The 16,851-nt window shown below is 39.2% G+C and overlaps 2 protein-coding genes across 14 annotated transcripts in view; one reads left to right on the top strand and one right to left on the bottom strand.

Moving 5' to 3' along the window:
• Positions 1-16,849, top strand: part of MRS2 (magnesium transporter MRS2) — a 35,390-nt gene extending 18,541 nt beyond the window's left edge. For 2 of the 6 annotated variants that reach the window (XM_082346403.1, XM_082346400.1), the window contains 4 exons: positions 361-513; positions 807-924; positions 8,307-8,420; positions 8,966-10,841. In XM_082346403.1, the coding sequence (XP_082202529.1) occupies positions 361-513; positions 807-924; positions 8,307-8,420; positions 8,966-9,076 (496 nt within the window). In that variant the 3' untranslated portion in view covers positions 9,077-10,841. Of the gene's footprint in view, positions 1-360; positions 514-806; positions 925-8,306; positions 8,421-8,965; positions 10,842-11,453; positions 12,164-12,243; positions 12,318-14,651; positions 14,786-16,413 lie in introns of those variants that run through there. The other 4 variants (XR_014232475.1, XR_014232476.1, XM_082346401.1 and 1 more) reach the window with 4 other exon arrangements.
• Positions 13,277-16,851, bottom strand: part of GPLD1 (glycosylphosphatidylinositol specific phospholipase D1) — a 68,631-nt gene continuing 65,056 nt past the window's right edge. For 7 of the 8 annotated variants that reach the window (XM_082346341.1, XM_082346340.1, XM_082346345.1 and 4 more), the window contains 2 exons: positions 16,394-16,444; positions 13,277-13,656 (listed from right to left, as the gene is read on the bottom strand). In XM_082346341.1, coding sequence (XP_082202467.1) covers positions 13,570-13,656; positions 16,394-16,444 — 138 coding nt within the window. In that variant the 3' untranslated portion in view covers positions 13,277-13,569. Of the gene's footprint in view, positions 13,657-15,384; positions 16,445-16,851 lie in introns of those variants that run through there. The other variant, XM_082346346.1, reaches the window with a different exon arrangement.

Genomic DNA, 16,851 nt, shown 5'->3' with positions numbered 1-16,851 from the left:
TTAATTTTTGGTTTTGTTTTACCTGATAGTGATTTGGGATTTGCACTAATTCATCAGCATTCACATGTCTGCATTTTCCTGTAACTGGTAGCATTGCATGAGCGTCCCTGGGATCAGGGCCATGGAATACAGTCAGGCCTCTGTAGGGATGGAACCCGTGTCCTCAACTACCTGTGTCATGTTTAGGATCAGTTGGCAAAGCCACTCCAGACTGGCCTCAATCACAATAATAGTAAAGGCAAAGGGTAGTTTTTTCACTGGTAGCTGAATATTTTATACTAATTCAGGAAGTTCTGTGGTGCTAAATGTATAATGCATGTATTGGGGGCATGTTAATTATGTTAACTCTTTTAATTAAAGTGAAAAGAGCAGTGCTGGGATTGACCATGCAGAAGAGATGGAGTTGCTGTTGGAAAACTACTACCGATTAGCTGAGGATCTTTCCAATGCAGCTCGGGAACTTAGGGCACTGATTGATGATTCACAGAGTATCATATTCATCAACTTGGACAGGTAAGAAGGCATCGTATAAAATAATCAGTAAGTATTTTCTTTATAAAATAATACACAGTAATAAAGCTTTTAAGGATAGCTTTGTTTTTCCATTTTGGAAAGAATTACACCATCGTTATCGTTTGTAATTACTACATGGAATATACCATTATTATCGTTTGTAATTACTACATGGAAGTGTCTTTTTTTTAAGATGTATGTTTAATCCATGTGGTCTTTAGTAGACTATTTAGTGAATTTGCTGCATGTAGTTGGTAAGATCTTCTGAACTAAGCAGTTGTTCTCCTCCCCAGCCACCGTAATGTGATGATGAGGTTGAACCTACAGTTGACCATGGGAACTTTCTCTCTTTCGCTCTTTGGACTAATGGGAGTTGCTTTTGGAATGAATTTGGAATCTTCCCTTGAGGAGGTGAGAATGTATTATTTCAGTAATCTAGAGATTGTTTTTAATGTTTTGAAGATAATTTTTTTTAATGGATTTTTTAAAAAAGAGACTTTATTTATTTATTTATTTTTGGCTGTGTTGAGTCTTCATTGCTCTGCGCGTGCTGGCTTTCTCTAGTTGCAGCAAGTGGGGGCTACTCTTCGTTGTGGTGTGTGGGCTTCTCATTGCAGTGGCTTTTCTCTTGTTGCGGAACATGGGCTCTAGGTGCGCAGGCTTCAGTAGTTGTTGCTCATGGGCTCTAGAGCGCAGGCTCAGTAGTTGTGGCACATGGACTTAGTTGCCCTGCGGCATGTGGGATCTTCCCAGACCAGGGCTCGAACCCATGTCCCCTGCATTGGCAGGTGGATTCTTTTTTTTTTTTTAACATCTTTATTGGAGTATAATTGCTTTACAATGTTGTGTTAGTTTCTGCTGTATAACAAAGTGAATCAGCTATATGTATACATATATCCCCATATCTCCTCCTTCTTGCGTCTCGCTCCCACCCTCTAGATGGTCACAAAGCACCAAGCTGATCTTCCTGTGCTATGCAGATGCTTTGCACTAGCTATCTGTTTTACATTTGGTAGTGTATATATGTCCATGCTACTGTCTCACTTCGTCCCAGCTTACCCTTCCCCCTCCCTGTGTCCTCAAGTCCATTCTCTACATCTGCATCTTTATTCCTGTCCTGCCCCTAGGTTCTTCAGAACCTTTTTTTTTTTTTTTTTAAAGATTCCATATATATGTGTTAGCGTACAGTATTTGTTTTTCTCTTTCTGACTTCTCTCTGTATGACAGACTCTAGGTCCATCCACCTCACTACAGATAACTCAGTTTTGTTTCCTTTTATGGCTGAGTAATATTCCATTGTATATATGTGTCACATCTTCTTTATCCATTCATCTTTTGACGGACACTTAGGTTGCTTCCATGTCCTGGCTATTGTAAATAGAGCTGCAGTGAACATTGTGGTACTTGACTCTTTGAATTATGGTTTTCTCAGGGTATATGCCTAGTAGTGGGATTGCTGGTTCGTATGGTAGTTCTATTTTTAGTTTTTTTAGGAACCTCCATACTATTCTCCATAGTGGCTGTATCAATTTACATTCCCACCAACAGTGCCAGAGGGTTCCCTTTTCTCCACACCCTCTCCAGCATTTATTGTTTGTAGATTTTTTGATGATGGCCATTCTGACTGATATGAGGTGATACCTCATTGTGGTTTTGATTTGCATTTCTCTAATGATTAGTGATGTTGAGCATCCTTTCATGTGTTTGTTGGCAATCTGTATATCTTCTTTGGAGAAACGTCTATTTAGGTCTTCTGCCCATTTTTGAATTGGGTTGTTTGTTTTTTTGATACCAAGCTGCATGAGCTGCTTGTAGGCAGGTGGATTCTTAACCACTGTGCCACCAGGGAAGTCCCTTTAATGGATTTTAAAAAGAAAGTTTTAACATGTATACACCCCTAGTGAAATTAAATATATACTCTAAGTCATTTAAAATTCATGCTGTATTTTTAGACTCTGTTATAACGTAGATAGCCTAGGTTACCTTATGATTCCCAAAACATGTAATTACACATAGGAAAGGTTTGACAAAACAGTAGTACACTGTGAGGCAGTGTTAATGAGGGATTCTTTTCTTTTTTTTTTTAAATTCTTGTGTGTCAGGCAGTGTTCCGGGCAGTTGCATGCTTTATTTGACTCAGTTATCAAAACTCTGAAAATGAATGTATTTTCCCTGCTTTATAAGTAGGAAAACTGAGGCTCAGAAAATGTTAGTAACTTGCCCAAGGGCACAGAGCTAGGAAATAACAGAACTAGGATTTAGTCCCCAAGACTTGCACTTTTCACTTTGCTCCATTTTAATATAACACTGAACTCGCAGAGTTTTTTTTTTTTTAATTAAATTATTTATTTATTAGGCTGTGTCAGGTCTTAGTTGCGGCATGTGGGATCTTCGTTGCGGCATGCAGGATCTTTTGTCATGGCATGCAGACTTCTCTAGTTGCAGCACGTGGGCTTCTCTAGTTGTGGTGTGCGGGCTCTCTAGTTGTGGCACAGGCTCAGTAGTTAAGGCATGCAGGCTCCAGAGTGCAAGGCCTCAGTAGTTGCGGCGTGCAGGCTTAATTGCCCTGCGACAGGTGGGATCTTAGTTCCCTGCCCAGGGATGGAACCTGCATCCCCTGCATTGGAAGGCAGATTCTTAACCACTGGGCCGCCAGGGAAGTCCCTCGCAGGGTTTTTCATATCATTGTAGGCTTGTACTTTCAAAAGATGTCTTACTGTGAGATTTCTAGAAATGAATCTGCATGTGCGTTCGGCAGGCACACTCTGGCGCTGGATTCTGTGTCCTAGTTAACAGATCTATTCTCTGTCTCTGGCTGTCGCTGAAGTCCAACCCACGTCCTCTCATCAGGACCACTATTCACTTTTAGAAAGTGGTCTTTAAAAGAAGCAAATCTGATGGTCACTCTTCTGTGTAAAATTATTCAGGGGGTTTTGATTGTCATTAAGATAAAAATCCAGATTCCTTGGCCTGTAGGGCTTTTCCCGGTCTGCTGCACCCACATCCTCGTCTTGTCTCCAGACACCTTGCCATCACCGTCGGTTGATTCATCACTATTCTTACTCACGGGGCCTCCACACGTCTCTCCTCGACGTCCACCTGTTTTTGCCTAGTTAACATCTGTTTCTCTCTCAGGTCTCAACTTCTGTGTTACTTCCAAGGAGACTCTCCCCTGACTGCACCCCCAACCCAGCCAAGTAAAATTACTCCCCCAGTTATACGTGCCCAAATAATCCCACACTTCCCATTTGCCATGTTCCTCAAATTTGCAGTTGCTGTTTAAAAGTCTGCAAAAGATCATAGCTCCCTGAAGCAAAGTCAGCATTAGTCATTTTAATGCTCCTTATAAGATGTGAAAGAAAAATAAATGCAACACCCTTCATTCATTCATCTTACAGATATGGTTTTTGGTGCCTGTTGCACACTAAACACTGCTTTTAGCCAGGGGGATATAGCAGTGAGTCCCTGCCCTTGTGGAGATTCCATTACAGTGAGGTAGGAGAGAATAAACAGACCCATGGTATATTAGGTGGTAAGTGCCATAAAGAAAAATAAAGCCAGGTAAAGGGATAGAGACTGTTAGCAGAGGTGAGACGAGGGGCATCCTAGAGATAGGGTGGTCGAGGAAGGTCTTTCTGAGGAGGTGACCCTAGAGCAGAGACCTGAATGAAAAGAAAGTGGGAAGGCCTGGGGGGAAGGTGATCTAAGCAGAGGGAACCACGCATGTGAGACTGAGGCAGGGATGCACTGAGCTTGTTGAAGGAACAGCAAGAAGGCCAGAGTGGTAGGGGAGGTGCGTCAAGTGGTGAGAGGCAGGGAGAATGTCAGAAGGACAGAGGGGGAGGGCATGTTGATTTTGTGGAGCATGCTAAGAGTTTGGGCTTATTCTAAGTGTGACAGGAATCTCTTGGAGGCTTTTGAGCCCAAATATAGTAAAAAGTCCAGTAGTCGCCAAAATATGTTGTGCGACATAGACCAACCTTGGACATTCTCAAAAGGTACTCCCAAAGACCTTTGCAAATTCCCCAATTTGTGACTGCAGAACTCTTAAGTTCCTGTCATTCTCCCAAATTATTTTTGTTAAGAACTATTTTTATGTACATATACTCACTCTATAAGCTATCTTAATGCTCACTGTAATATTTTTCCCTAAATACCTATTTAAAAAAAGAATTTCTAGAAATTCCTTTCTGATAGTTTCAGCATATGCAATAATTCTGGTTGTAATGAGATCTGAGTAGAAAGTAGTGAGCTAGGCTTGCCCCCAGAGCAAGATTCAGATCAGTGTCTCACCAGAGTCTCAAATGACATCTCCAGGTTTCCTGGAGAAGAGTTGAAAGATGTTCATTAAATCTAGGAATATCAGAGGTTTCCCTGTCCTTGTATAGTTGGGGTTAATATTTACAACGGTGAATCCAAGATAGGAAAAACATTTTTCTTTTTTAAAATAATACCAGAGTGTCTCAAGAATTGTCAAAGAATTCCCATACAGCCTTTACCCAGATTCTTCAAACAGCACCATTTTATCATATTTACTCTATCATTCTATCAATATATACATACTTTTTTTCTAAATCATTTGAGAGTAAACAAAAAATGATGCTCCTTTACACCTAGATATTTCAGTATATATTTCCTAAAAACATGTGTTCTCTTACATAACCACAGCTCCAGAAAATTAACATTGAAACAACACTATTTTCTAATCTGTGGACCCTGGTCAGGTTTCACCACTCAGCTCAGTAGAGCCCTTTGCCTCATAGAAAACCTTGGATCGTGTGTTGTTATATAGTTGTCATGTCTCCTTAGGCTTCTTTAATCTAGGCCAGTTTTTCGGTCTTTGTCTTTCATGGCCTTGACATTCACAAAGAATGTAGGTCAGTTGTTTGACCCTTGATACTCTTTCTTCATTATTAGATTCTGGTTACACATTGTGTCAGTGTGTTCCTCACATTGAATCCCATCAGGAGACCCTTGATGTCAGTTTGTCTCATTACTGGTGATACTAACTATGATCGTTTGGTTAAGGTGGTATCCGCCAACTTTCTGTCCTGTGAAGTTACTCTTTTTCTCTGTGGAATTAAGTATCTTGTAAGAACTCTGCTATTCATCAAATTTGTTCCCTCTAGTTTTTTTTTTTTTTTTTTTAATTCAAGTATAGTTGATTTACAATGTTGTGTTAGTTTCTGCTGTACAGCAAAGTGATTCAGTTATACATATACATACATTTTTTAATATTCTTTTCCATTATGGTTTATCATAAGATATTGAATATAGTCCTCTGTGTTACACAGTAGGCCCTTGTTGTTTATCCATTCCATATATAAAAGCTGACATCTGCTCACCCCAACCTCCCACTCCATCCCTCCCCCAACCCCGTCCCCTTGGCAACCACAAGTCTGTCCTCTATGTCTGTGGGTCTGTTCCTGTTTTGTAGATAGGTTCATTTGTGCTGCATTTTAGATTCCACATATAAGTGATATCATATGGTATTTGTCTTTCTCATTCTGACTCATTTAGTATGATAATCTCTAGTTTCATCCATGTTGCTGCAAATGGCATTATTTCATTCCTTCTGATGGCTGAGTAGTATTCTATCATACACATATACCACATCTTCTTTATCCATTCCTCTCTCGATGGACATTTAGTTTGTTTCATGTCTTGGCTGTTGTGAATAGTGCTGCTATGAACATAGGGGTGCATATATCTTTTTGAATTATAGTTTTGTCTGGATATATGCCCAGGAGTGGGAGAGCTGGATCATATGATAATTCTATTTTTAGTTTTCTGAGGAACCTCTGTACTGTTTTTCATAGTGGCTGTACCAACTTACATTTCTCACCAACAGTGTAGGAGGGTTCCCTTTTCTCCACACCCTTTCTAGCATTTGTTATTTGTAGACTTTTTAATGATAGCCATTCTGACCTGTGTGAGGTGGTACCTCATTGTAGTTTTGATTTGCATTTCTCTAATAATTTGCACCCTCTAGTTTTAGCATCCACTAATTGATCCAAAACTGATTCATGCCTGAATCAAATACTGCAGTGATGATTATCACATGGTGATTTCTAATTCCATCACTCCTCCTACTTTTATTCTTTATAAAATAGAGCCTTCCTTCTCTCCCAGTTATTTATTCATTTGTATCAGTATGGACTCATGGGGTCTTACTTTAGTCAATGAGTTATAATCTGTCACTACTGTCATTATTTATCTTGGTGTTCAAATTGTTCCTTTCATGGTGACGTCTGAGTACTTTTGACATGTCCCCATCAGTTTTAGTGCTTGTTTAGCCTCTGGCACATCAAGATGTTCTAGGCATCTTATTTCTAAGGAGTAGATAGACGAACAGTGGCAGAGATGAAGAGTTTGAAAGGTAGGTACTTAAACATACAGTACTGCAGGGCACGCCCAGAGCAGAGGGGGCATTAAAAATCCAACTCTTAGACACTTGTCCCTTCCCTTAATCTCCTAGAGGTCTCACACTGTGCTGTGTGTGTATTTTAATGACACATAGAATTTTGGATTTCTTACCTCTCAAGTTTATCACATTTTAGCATTCCCAGACTTTTGATTTATAGGGCATTACAGAACCAGTCTGTAGCAAAAAACAACGGTAATCTGGGTATGCTAAATCTCATTTAAACATAATTTTTACTTAATAAATTAGGGCCTTCGTTTAGGATAACTGGAAATGTGTTCATCCAAACAGTTAACTCACATTAGCACTTGTCTTCTTGATAAATTATGTCTAACATCTAATTTCATGTTTAAAAGGAGGCAGATTTCTTTTTCATACATAGCTTGAATTTCCATCAGTGGTTACTGATCATTTTGGAGGAAATTGAGCTCCCAATCACTGGAGACCAAGCCGTTGTTGATAATAACGAATGGCATTTCTGTAGCTGAGACTCCTTCCATGTGGGAGATTAATATAAATTCTGTGATTCTGTACATTAACACATGCACTCAAAAGCATCACACTGCAAAAAATAATACAATTCTGAAAATGACAGGGGAATTTCCTGGCGGTCCAGTGGTTAGGACTCTGGGGGCCTGGGTTTGATCCCCGGTCAGGGAACTAAGATCCTGCAAGCCACGCAGCGTGGCCACAAAAAAAAAAAAAAAAAAAGAAAGAAAAGAAAATGACAGTGAGGGAAAATGTTCACTATAAGTCAGAAGTTCCCAAACTTTCTTGGTTCATGATGCTTTTAGTGTCTTAGTAATTTTTTTGCAGCATCCCTAGACCAAAAGTTTCTTTTATTATGTTAGAGTTTCTGTCATGTTACCTTACAGTTTCTTTTATGAAGAAGGTAGGTCAAAACAATTTAAAAGTAGCAGTTCTCATGGTATTCCACAGATGGCACTGTGATTTCCTTCAGAATTTAAAGTATTCTGCGGTGCTGTAATGCCAGGACACCTCAGCTCACAGTTTGGCAAATGTGGCTATAAGCAAAAAATTTAAATTAAGTTGTATGTCCTATGTGATTATAACTATTATAACTATTAAAATTTGTGTGAATGTAAACAGACTGGAAGGAAACACAGAGTAAAAGCAGTTAATGTGGGTTCATTAATGATCATAAAATAGTCTTAAATCATGTTTTCCTTCTGATTTATTTTCTGACACTTGGTCTCTGGGTGCTATTTGTTCTTAGTTTCTATAGGAAAGAGCAGTACAAATAACAGAAGGTTTCTTTTAAACTCTGGGGCACCGATAAGTTCAGGAAATTTTATCACTAAGGAAACTAACCTTTTGTGATTGAAATTAACTGTGTGTTCTCTTTTAGGACCATAGAGTGTTTTGGCTGATCACAGGAATTATGTTTATGGGAAGTGGCCTCATCTGGAGGCGCTTGCTGTCATTCCTTGGACGACAGCTAGAAGCTCCTTTGCCTCCTCTGGTATGAAGGGTCTGGTTCACAGCAGTACCGCAGAGGGGCTACAGTCCTGGGCTCTGAAGTCCTGTGGCCTGGGCTTAAGCTGTCACAGGCTTTGTGACCCTGAGCAGGTTACTTAATTTCTCTAAGCCTCGCTCAGTTTCCCCATCTACCACCTGCTTCATGTAGTTAAAGGGAGAATTAGATAATGTGTGTAATGCACTTATGAGCACAGGGCCTGGCACAGTAAATAAGTTAGAAATTTATTCTGTGTGGGACACTGTGACAAGCATTGTACATTTAGACAGATGTTAGTAACTTTCTGGTGCAGCTTTTGTCATAACCAAAATTGAAATGTAGAAAACATTTATCATGTATAGGAAAAGATACACAGGTTACCTCTTTTTCTTACGTTTCTACTTATAGTTTATACCCCTGGAGCAAGTACTCAAGACACTGATACATGGCTTGCAGTCCTTTCCTCGTTTAGTGGTTAACATATCGTTTTACTGGTGGCTTTTCTTTTAAACAGACACAACTAAAATTACGAATTTTTCCGCTTCATTTAGGTGGCCTCTTTACCTAAAAAGACACTGCAGGCAGATAGAAGGACGGAAATGAAACACAGCTTCAGGCCGGATGGACTTGAATCAAGCAGGAGTGTCCTAACAAACCGTTAGGCACAACCCGGTGGAAACTGAATTATTTTTTTATGGTAGTCACAGGAAAATTCTGATATTCTTCTATTATTTTCGTTTGTAAGAGTCAGAGACTTGGGGAAAAAAATCACTGACATTTAAATTATAGTGTCTGATGTTAAAAATATTATGGCAGTCACAATACTAGAACTTAATTGCATTTTCAGGATTCTGAGTAAAGAAACAAAGCACTTGCTTTGTAAAAGGCCAAAGTTCTATTTCCTACAAACTTAAGAAGCTGTTTTTATAGACATGTAAGGCACAGAGAGATTAACTTAACACAAGAATAGATTGTGGTATCAATTTTATTTAATTTATACATGTCAACAAAAGTGCAACCTCATGCCAAATGAAGCCTGGAAACTTGACAAGCCCACAGTTACGAGACCAGGTAGCCATAGTTCTTAGTACAAGGAATCACATTCTTGTGAATTTCTCTCTCTCAGGTGACTGAAAAGCTAGCAGAATATATATTAACCTTAAAACAAACTCTGGGAGTTTGTGCTTTAAACCAGTCTTTGACATAACCTTATTTTCTTGTATTTGCCCCCTTTTTATATGAGGAATAAAAAAAAAGGAAATGAGTTTAATGTCAGCTTTATATAGATTCCAGTTAATCAGAATTTTACTTCCTCAACCAATGAAACTATTTTTCTTTGCTTGACTATAATTAAAGCCTTTGGAAATTGAGCTGAAAGAAAGAATTTCCATTCTATTACTGCTTTATAGCTGTTTTGGTCATTGCCTTGTTTTTAGAACAGATAGACGTGTCACCCCAAAAAGGAAAATATATGTAGCCTAGTTAATCTATTTGCCTATACCTCGGAGGTTGACAGATGGGCTTCCTAAAACAAGAGGGTAGATAAACTTTAAAATTGTGATACCTTTTTGTTTTCACAATCAGATTTGGGTTTAAAACAAATGACTGATATTTGTATGTCTCAAAGCTCCTATCCTACTTAACATCTTCTGCCTCTTTTAATATTGGGTTTATAAACCCGAACGAACTTTTTGGCCAACCCAAATTATTTTCTGGAGGTTAAGTACAGTTATGCAATAGAACATGACAGTTACATTTGCCTCCAAAAGATGCATAGAAGATTCTAGAGTGTTCAGCTCTTGCACTGCAAATTTAGTTATAAAATAAATATGCATACCCTGATGATGTTGGCAGATACCTGATACCCTAATATGTCATATGAAGGAGTTTAGGGGTCCATTTACCAGGTGGTTTAGTGCTAGGAATAAAAATACTCTTCTAGTAGCTGATTTGAAAGAAAACAAAGTTACAATTATTAAGTTTTCCCTGTTCCCATTTCTGGTTATGAGAGGACATTAGAATAGCATGAAACAGGCTGGGCTTGTCTTGGAGCACACTTTACGGTGTGGTTGTTGGAATGTGAATAGCATCATACATCTGTTTGATGATTTCCAAGATAAAGTATCTTTGACAATATTTAGATTTCACAGGGCAGTCTTCTTTGGTACACCTCAGAGCACTCTGCTGCTATTTTTGATCTTAGGTCATCACTGTAAAATAATGTAATAAATATCACTTAACTGTGACATATGAAGAATTGGAAGTCCAGAGGGCAAATTTGATTTGGTTAAGATCAGGCATAGCATAGAATTTTGGTCTTTTTTTCCTTCTGATGTTGCTTAGTTTGTGGGCTTACATAATTTTTGATGAGTCATGTCGCATCAATAAATGGGAAAATAAATGCACCTACCTCATAAGTCTGATAAAGGGAAGGTACTAATGGTTTATAAATTTCCTGAAGGTGGTTAAATCAAGTATGATTTCCAGATGTCAGCTAGCTCTGCTTTGGTGATAGGTAGCAGGATGCTTCTTATATTAAAGAGCCCTCAAATAATAACAGCTTATGCTAAAAAAAAAAAAAAAATGTTCAGCAGTTTTAAATTTTGAATTTAAATAGACGGAGTACATAAACTATTTGTAAGTAAGGTGAAAGAATACCAAACATTCAGTTATGAGTAAGCAGGCAGTCGTATTCTGTTTAACATGAATAAGTACAAGGAATGATATTCTTAACAGATTGCCTTTGTAAGGCCTTTAAGAAAGTGTGGCAAGAATAGACGTCATTTTAAGATGCTATTAACACTTGCTTCATCCTTGATAAAGACTGATAACCACTAAATAGTCATATTAAAAAGCCGTTTATTTTTGGTGAGTTATTCCAAGAGTTGTACAAGCTTTATGTTTTGGAATTGCAATATTAAACTCACTTTAAATTCAGGATTTATTGTCATTACCTTAGTAATAGCTATGCAGATGGAGCATGGAATAAGGAATTCAGAGACCTGAGTTTATTCCCAAACTCACTTCAAATCTCTTTAGGTCTGTGATACAAAGGCATAGAACAATTCCAATCTTGAAGCCTTGATGAAAGTTTTTGCATATACAGGTAATAGATAAAAATTGCGAATATGTAAGTATGTTCTGATATCTTAAAGGTAATTTTGAGTTAAATTGTATAAGTTCAGATTTGTGTTCAGGAGAGATTAAATCCCTAAGGTATTTTTGTTAAGTATTTCAGAATCAATGCTTAGAACTACAGTTAATACTTAGGTGGATTAAATTTTCACTCTACTATTAGGATAATACATTAGACTGTCAGGTATTAGACTTTTTTCCTGTATGCTGCGTTTTCACATATTTTCCATATACGCAGTAGAAGTACAATTTATATAATTTTGAATATGGGGTTAGTATGGTTTAGTGTCCTGTATGAAAACCTTCTTTGTAAATTTTAACCTTCTCCTCCTGCTGCTTGCTATGTGGTATGTTTAGGCATTGAGAAAATAAAAATCCTCAGGTAAAGAATAATCATGTTTAAACATAGGCCCTATCATTTAGTAAAGCATAACACTTTCTATAATAAGGGCAATATGAAGGTATGCATCCTTCTAATCCAATAGTGAAAGCATGCCTTTACTGAAATGCAGTGTCATTAGCTTGTTCTACACTGACTTCTCAATTCATAAAAACTCATACTTACAACTAATGTCTGGTCCCCTAAAAATAAACTTCCTTTTAATTAAAAATAATTCTTCAAATACGTTGAGCTGCCAATAATTGTTAACCAAAAACCACATGGTGTTTCTGTGTGCTTTTTGCTGTGCCATAGGGGAACCATGCAGCTAGTATACCTCTTTAAGAAAGATGAGACAGTCGCAGGAGTGATCCAGAGGTCCTATCTAGGTATGTGCCTGTTTATGCTGTTTTCCTATATACATACTCACCTTATGCTCACAGTTGTAATTCTACTAGCTTCTCCTTGATTTCTGATTTAGCTTACTCTTCAGCTGAATTCCTGTCTCCTTTGACCAGTCTCTGTACTGCCTCTAGAGAAGCTAAGAGAAGGGCTCTGGTCATTTTTTATTTCTCCTGCTTTTTAGTATTTCACTAGTGTCAGAAGAAAGAGGTTCTACCCTGCCTGATAAGAGAATCAACTAGTTACTGTTTATGGATAACAATGCCTGCAGATTTTTAGTGAAGCTGAAATGCTATGGTACATTTCTTTTCCCTTAAATATGCCACCCTGCAGGACTGGCAGATGAGATCTACTCTGCTAAAACCAGCCCAGAAACAAGGGGGGCCAAGGCCTGCTTCACTCTCCTTGGTCCCTTGCAGTAGCCTCCGGCTCAGGACAGATCTCTCTTCTTTCTGCTCTAGTTCTGTTGGCACAGCTTGTGGCAGCCTAATGCACCCAAGGCTTCGTGGGATGACTTCAGGCTAGTTCACTAGGCTCATCTGCTATTAGAACAGTCATTTCTCCGAAAGCATCTGAGGGCACAGTAAGATGATATTTTACCTTTTATATTTGTCTTTCACTATACGAAACATTGAAAATACAATCATCCTCATAAGAAAGGACCACATCATTTGCAACATGATTTTGGAGTTGTGAGGTTATGCCTCACCCCTTACTTTTCTCCTCACTCTGTTTCTCCTCCTCGTGCGTTTTTCCTGTATACTGTGCTTTCTATTTCAGTTTGATTGGAATAGATCACCAACTTTAAAAGGACATTTTTAGGAAGAATTGTGTTACAGAGGTTTTCCTAAGAGATAACCAGAGAGAGGCCTTTCCAGTCATCAGAAAGACACAGGTACTCATGTGGAAGAGGAAATAGGTTGTACAGCAGGTCTGAGCACAGGAAACAAGTTAGGAATAAGTTTATTAGGTACAAAGGAAACAAGTAAACTTTGGAAGGGGACATGAATAACCAGAGTATTTGCTGTTTCACATGCTTCTGATGTTGTCCCCATTTACTGTATCCTATATTTCCAGATAGTTTGGCTGTTAGTGTGTATGTGTCCACCCCCAGGAGCCCCACCTGTGGTAGGATCTACAAGGCTCCACTGGATGTGCCCCTCTGTCCACCAGAACGCTCACCCTGGAGATGACTTGGCATGAGAGGGAGGGGCAGGTTAAGAAAGTGTAGTGAAACCTTTAATCTTGGCCGAGGCTATAGATATGAAGTGCCCCAGAAAGTCGGGCTCCCAGAGAACTCTTTCCAGCAGCAATGACAACTTGGTTCTGTAGGGGACACAAAACAGAATTCATTTTCCGTTCATAACATCTATTAAGTAAGTTCCTGCTGTAGTCCAGGCATCATGTTATGCTCTGGAAATACAAAGATGAGTAAGACATTGGCCAGGCCCCAGGGCTTGAGCTTAAATACCCCTTTGGCAGATCTGTAGGTTCAGAAAACCACAGCTGAGGAAGTTCTCTCTAGTCCCTTCTCTGGTACATAAAGGAAAAGTGCGTCCACGCATGTTTATTCAGCATCCGAGCTGTGGTGCAGTGTAGACGGCATATCTGGAGTAATAAGACTTCCACAAACAGGCTGGCCTTTGTCAGTGTGTTCACACCACCTACTCTGCCCCTGCTGCTTGAAATATTTTAGGAACTGTCTTTCAAAATTGTCTAAGCTTGTACAAGTTTTTAAACATTTTTTGAGGTGGATTTTAGTTCTGGAAACTACTAAGAGTTTTTCTGGACCATGGCTGATAAATGAGATGTGGCTGATCAAACTGGCTGATAGGGTTGTGGTAGAGCAGGGAGTGACCATAAAATGACCAACCCTTCTGTGACGTTGCTCATTGACTTAATTTTGAAAACTACCAATGGAATCCAGAAATAAAGGCTAACATATTGAGCCTTTACCGTATGTCAGATACTATGCTTAACCCTTTGCTTGTATCTTTTTAAATACACTAGTGTCAGATAAGAGGGAAAATCTCAACTCTCATTTATGGAATTACTCATTTACTGGATTTGCGTGTAGTTTGGCTGTGAGCTAAGTTTCCTCTCCATTTCCTGGTTAAGCCACCTTCATTCCTAAAATCAAGTCTTCCCCTGCTTCTTGCCCTCTCTGCCCAGTCAACCTACTCCTATTTCCAGATCCACTCAGGCCCGAGAGGCCCTGCAAGGCCTTCCCTGACTCCACCAGCATAGACTTCCATTGATCTCTGACTGCCTTTGGTCGTCCTAAATGGACCTGCTGGTCTTACGGCTATTTTTCCACTTAGACTCTAAGAACCTGGGGGCAGGGACCAGGTCTCAGGTTTGTCTGCCTCTCTGGTACCCAATGTAACACTGCTCCGCCAGGGCCCTCAGGCTGACTGAAGGCAGCCCCACAGGAGGTTTTGGCAGTACCACTCAGGTAAGGGCCGAGTCCTCCTGGTTCTAGTTGGTTACTAGTTCAATACTTAACGCTCACATAGAGAAAGGAGTCTTCAAAGTCATAACTTTTACTCAAGTAAAAGGCCACCCACTCTGATCATCCTCAGATTGTCTGTGTCCATTTTTAAAATATAACCTTTGATTTATCTTTACACTCAGAGTGCTTTAGGGGCCCCCAGTCTCAGGTATGTGTTGGGAAAGTGGAGTAATTTGACTATTGACTTGTGAAATGTAATTAGGAAGATGAATTTGCATTGTTATACAGAAAGGAATCAAATATACTTTTAGATGATCTATACCACCCCCCTTCAGTTGGTATAAATAATGGTTGAGTATTTGCTTTCGAGCTTGCCTATAAATGAGTTACAGCAAGGGCTACTTGAACTGTTGGCCCGTAGAGGGCAGTTTCACCACAATTCTCATAAGCCAGGGCCACAGCACCTACCTACCAGGCCCTACAAACCTGGTTCTGTACTCGAAAATCTTTGAAGGCTTCCCTAGCCTTTCATCCCATAGTTCACTTACTCTTTACCATTTAATCCTATACTGATTTGCATTTTATTTAACTTCCCATGTGTATAATTTTCCTCAAGAGCAGGGACTTGGTCTTCTCTTTCTGTCTCTCATAGCCTAGCATAATTCCATACAGTGTCATATCCTAAAATAAATGAGTGGAATCAGTGGTTTAGCTGTATATTTTAAGATAAAACCCATTTAATCTGTTGTATCTATTACAAATTCAAAATGTGCATACCCCTTGACCTAGCAGTCTTCTAGGAATCTTACCAGCAGAGAAATTTGCACAATTATAAAGATATAAAGTTACAGATACAAGAATGCTCACTAGAGCATTGTCTGTAATAGGGAAAAAAATGGAAATAACTACAAGAAATAACTAAATGTCTATGAGAAAGTAAACCAAAGAAATAAAATATGGTACATCCAGACAATAAATTACTATTCAGTCATTGAAAAGAATCAGTTCTCTATGTACTTGTCTGGAAGGAGGCATTAAAACACAGTTGGCATGTGTATGTTTCTAAAGTCATACAAAAACAGTCTTGTAGAAAAAGAACCAAAATATTAGCAGTGCTTAGCCAATATGGCAAGGGTTGGCAGACTTTTCCAGTGAAGGGCCAGGATAATATGTTAGGCTTTGTGGGACGTCAGTCTGAGGCAACTGATCAACGATATAGTAGCAGCTGTAAAGAAAGGAGTGGCTATATTCCACTAAAACTTTAGAGACACTGCAAGTTGAACTTTATGTAAATTTCATGTGTCACAAAATATATTTTTTGATCATTGCAAACATGTCAATCATTTTTAGTTCATGGGCTATACAAAAACAGGCAGCCAGCTAGAGTTGGCCCACAGGCTGTAATTTGCTAACCCCTGCTGTAGAGGATGAAATTGGAGGGGTAGTGAGGGAATCTTTTCACCAAAAAATGATGGGATTATGTGTGAGTGTTTTTTTGTGTGTGTCCCTCTATTTTTCAAATAAAAAAATCTACATACAAAATGAGATCATCCCCAAATCCCAGCCTTAGAACAAATGCAGATATCAAAGTGGTACAGTCTTGGTACTCACCTTTTTCTTTGACCTCACAGTGATCACAGAGCTCCCAAACCTTGAGCCTGCCTGGAAAACACACTGTTAGTAGCCTTTGAAAACGCACTATGGGGCTTCCCTGGTGGTGCAGTGGTTAAGAATCCGCCTGCCAATGCAGGGGACACAAGTTCGAGCCCTGGCCTTGGAGGATCCCACATGCCGCAGAGCAACTAAGCCTGTGCACCACAACTAACTACTGAGCCTGTGCTCTAGAGTCTGCGAGCCATAACTACTGACCCCGTGTGCCTAGAGCTTGTGCTCTGCAACAAGAGAAGCCACCGCGATGAGAAGCCCGCTCACTGCAATGAAGAGTAGCCCCCACTCGCCGCAACTAGAGAAAGCCCGTGCACAGCAACGTAAGACCCAACGCAGCCAAAAATAAAAATAAAAATAAAATAATTTATAAAGAAAAGCACCATGTTATTTTATCAACTTGA

The sequence above is a fragment of the Balaenoptera borealis genome (assembly GCF_965194805.1).
Source record: "Balaenoptera borealis genome assembly, chromosome: 12".
NCBI classification, from domain to species: domain Eukaryota; kingdom Metazoa; phylum Chordata; class Mammalia; order Artiodactyla; family Balaenopteridae; genus Balaenoptera; species Balaenoptera borealis.
Note: the sequence above shows the minus strand (reverse complement) of the source record. Positions and strands in the feature narration are given on the sequence as shown.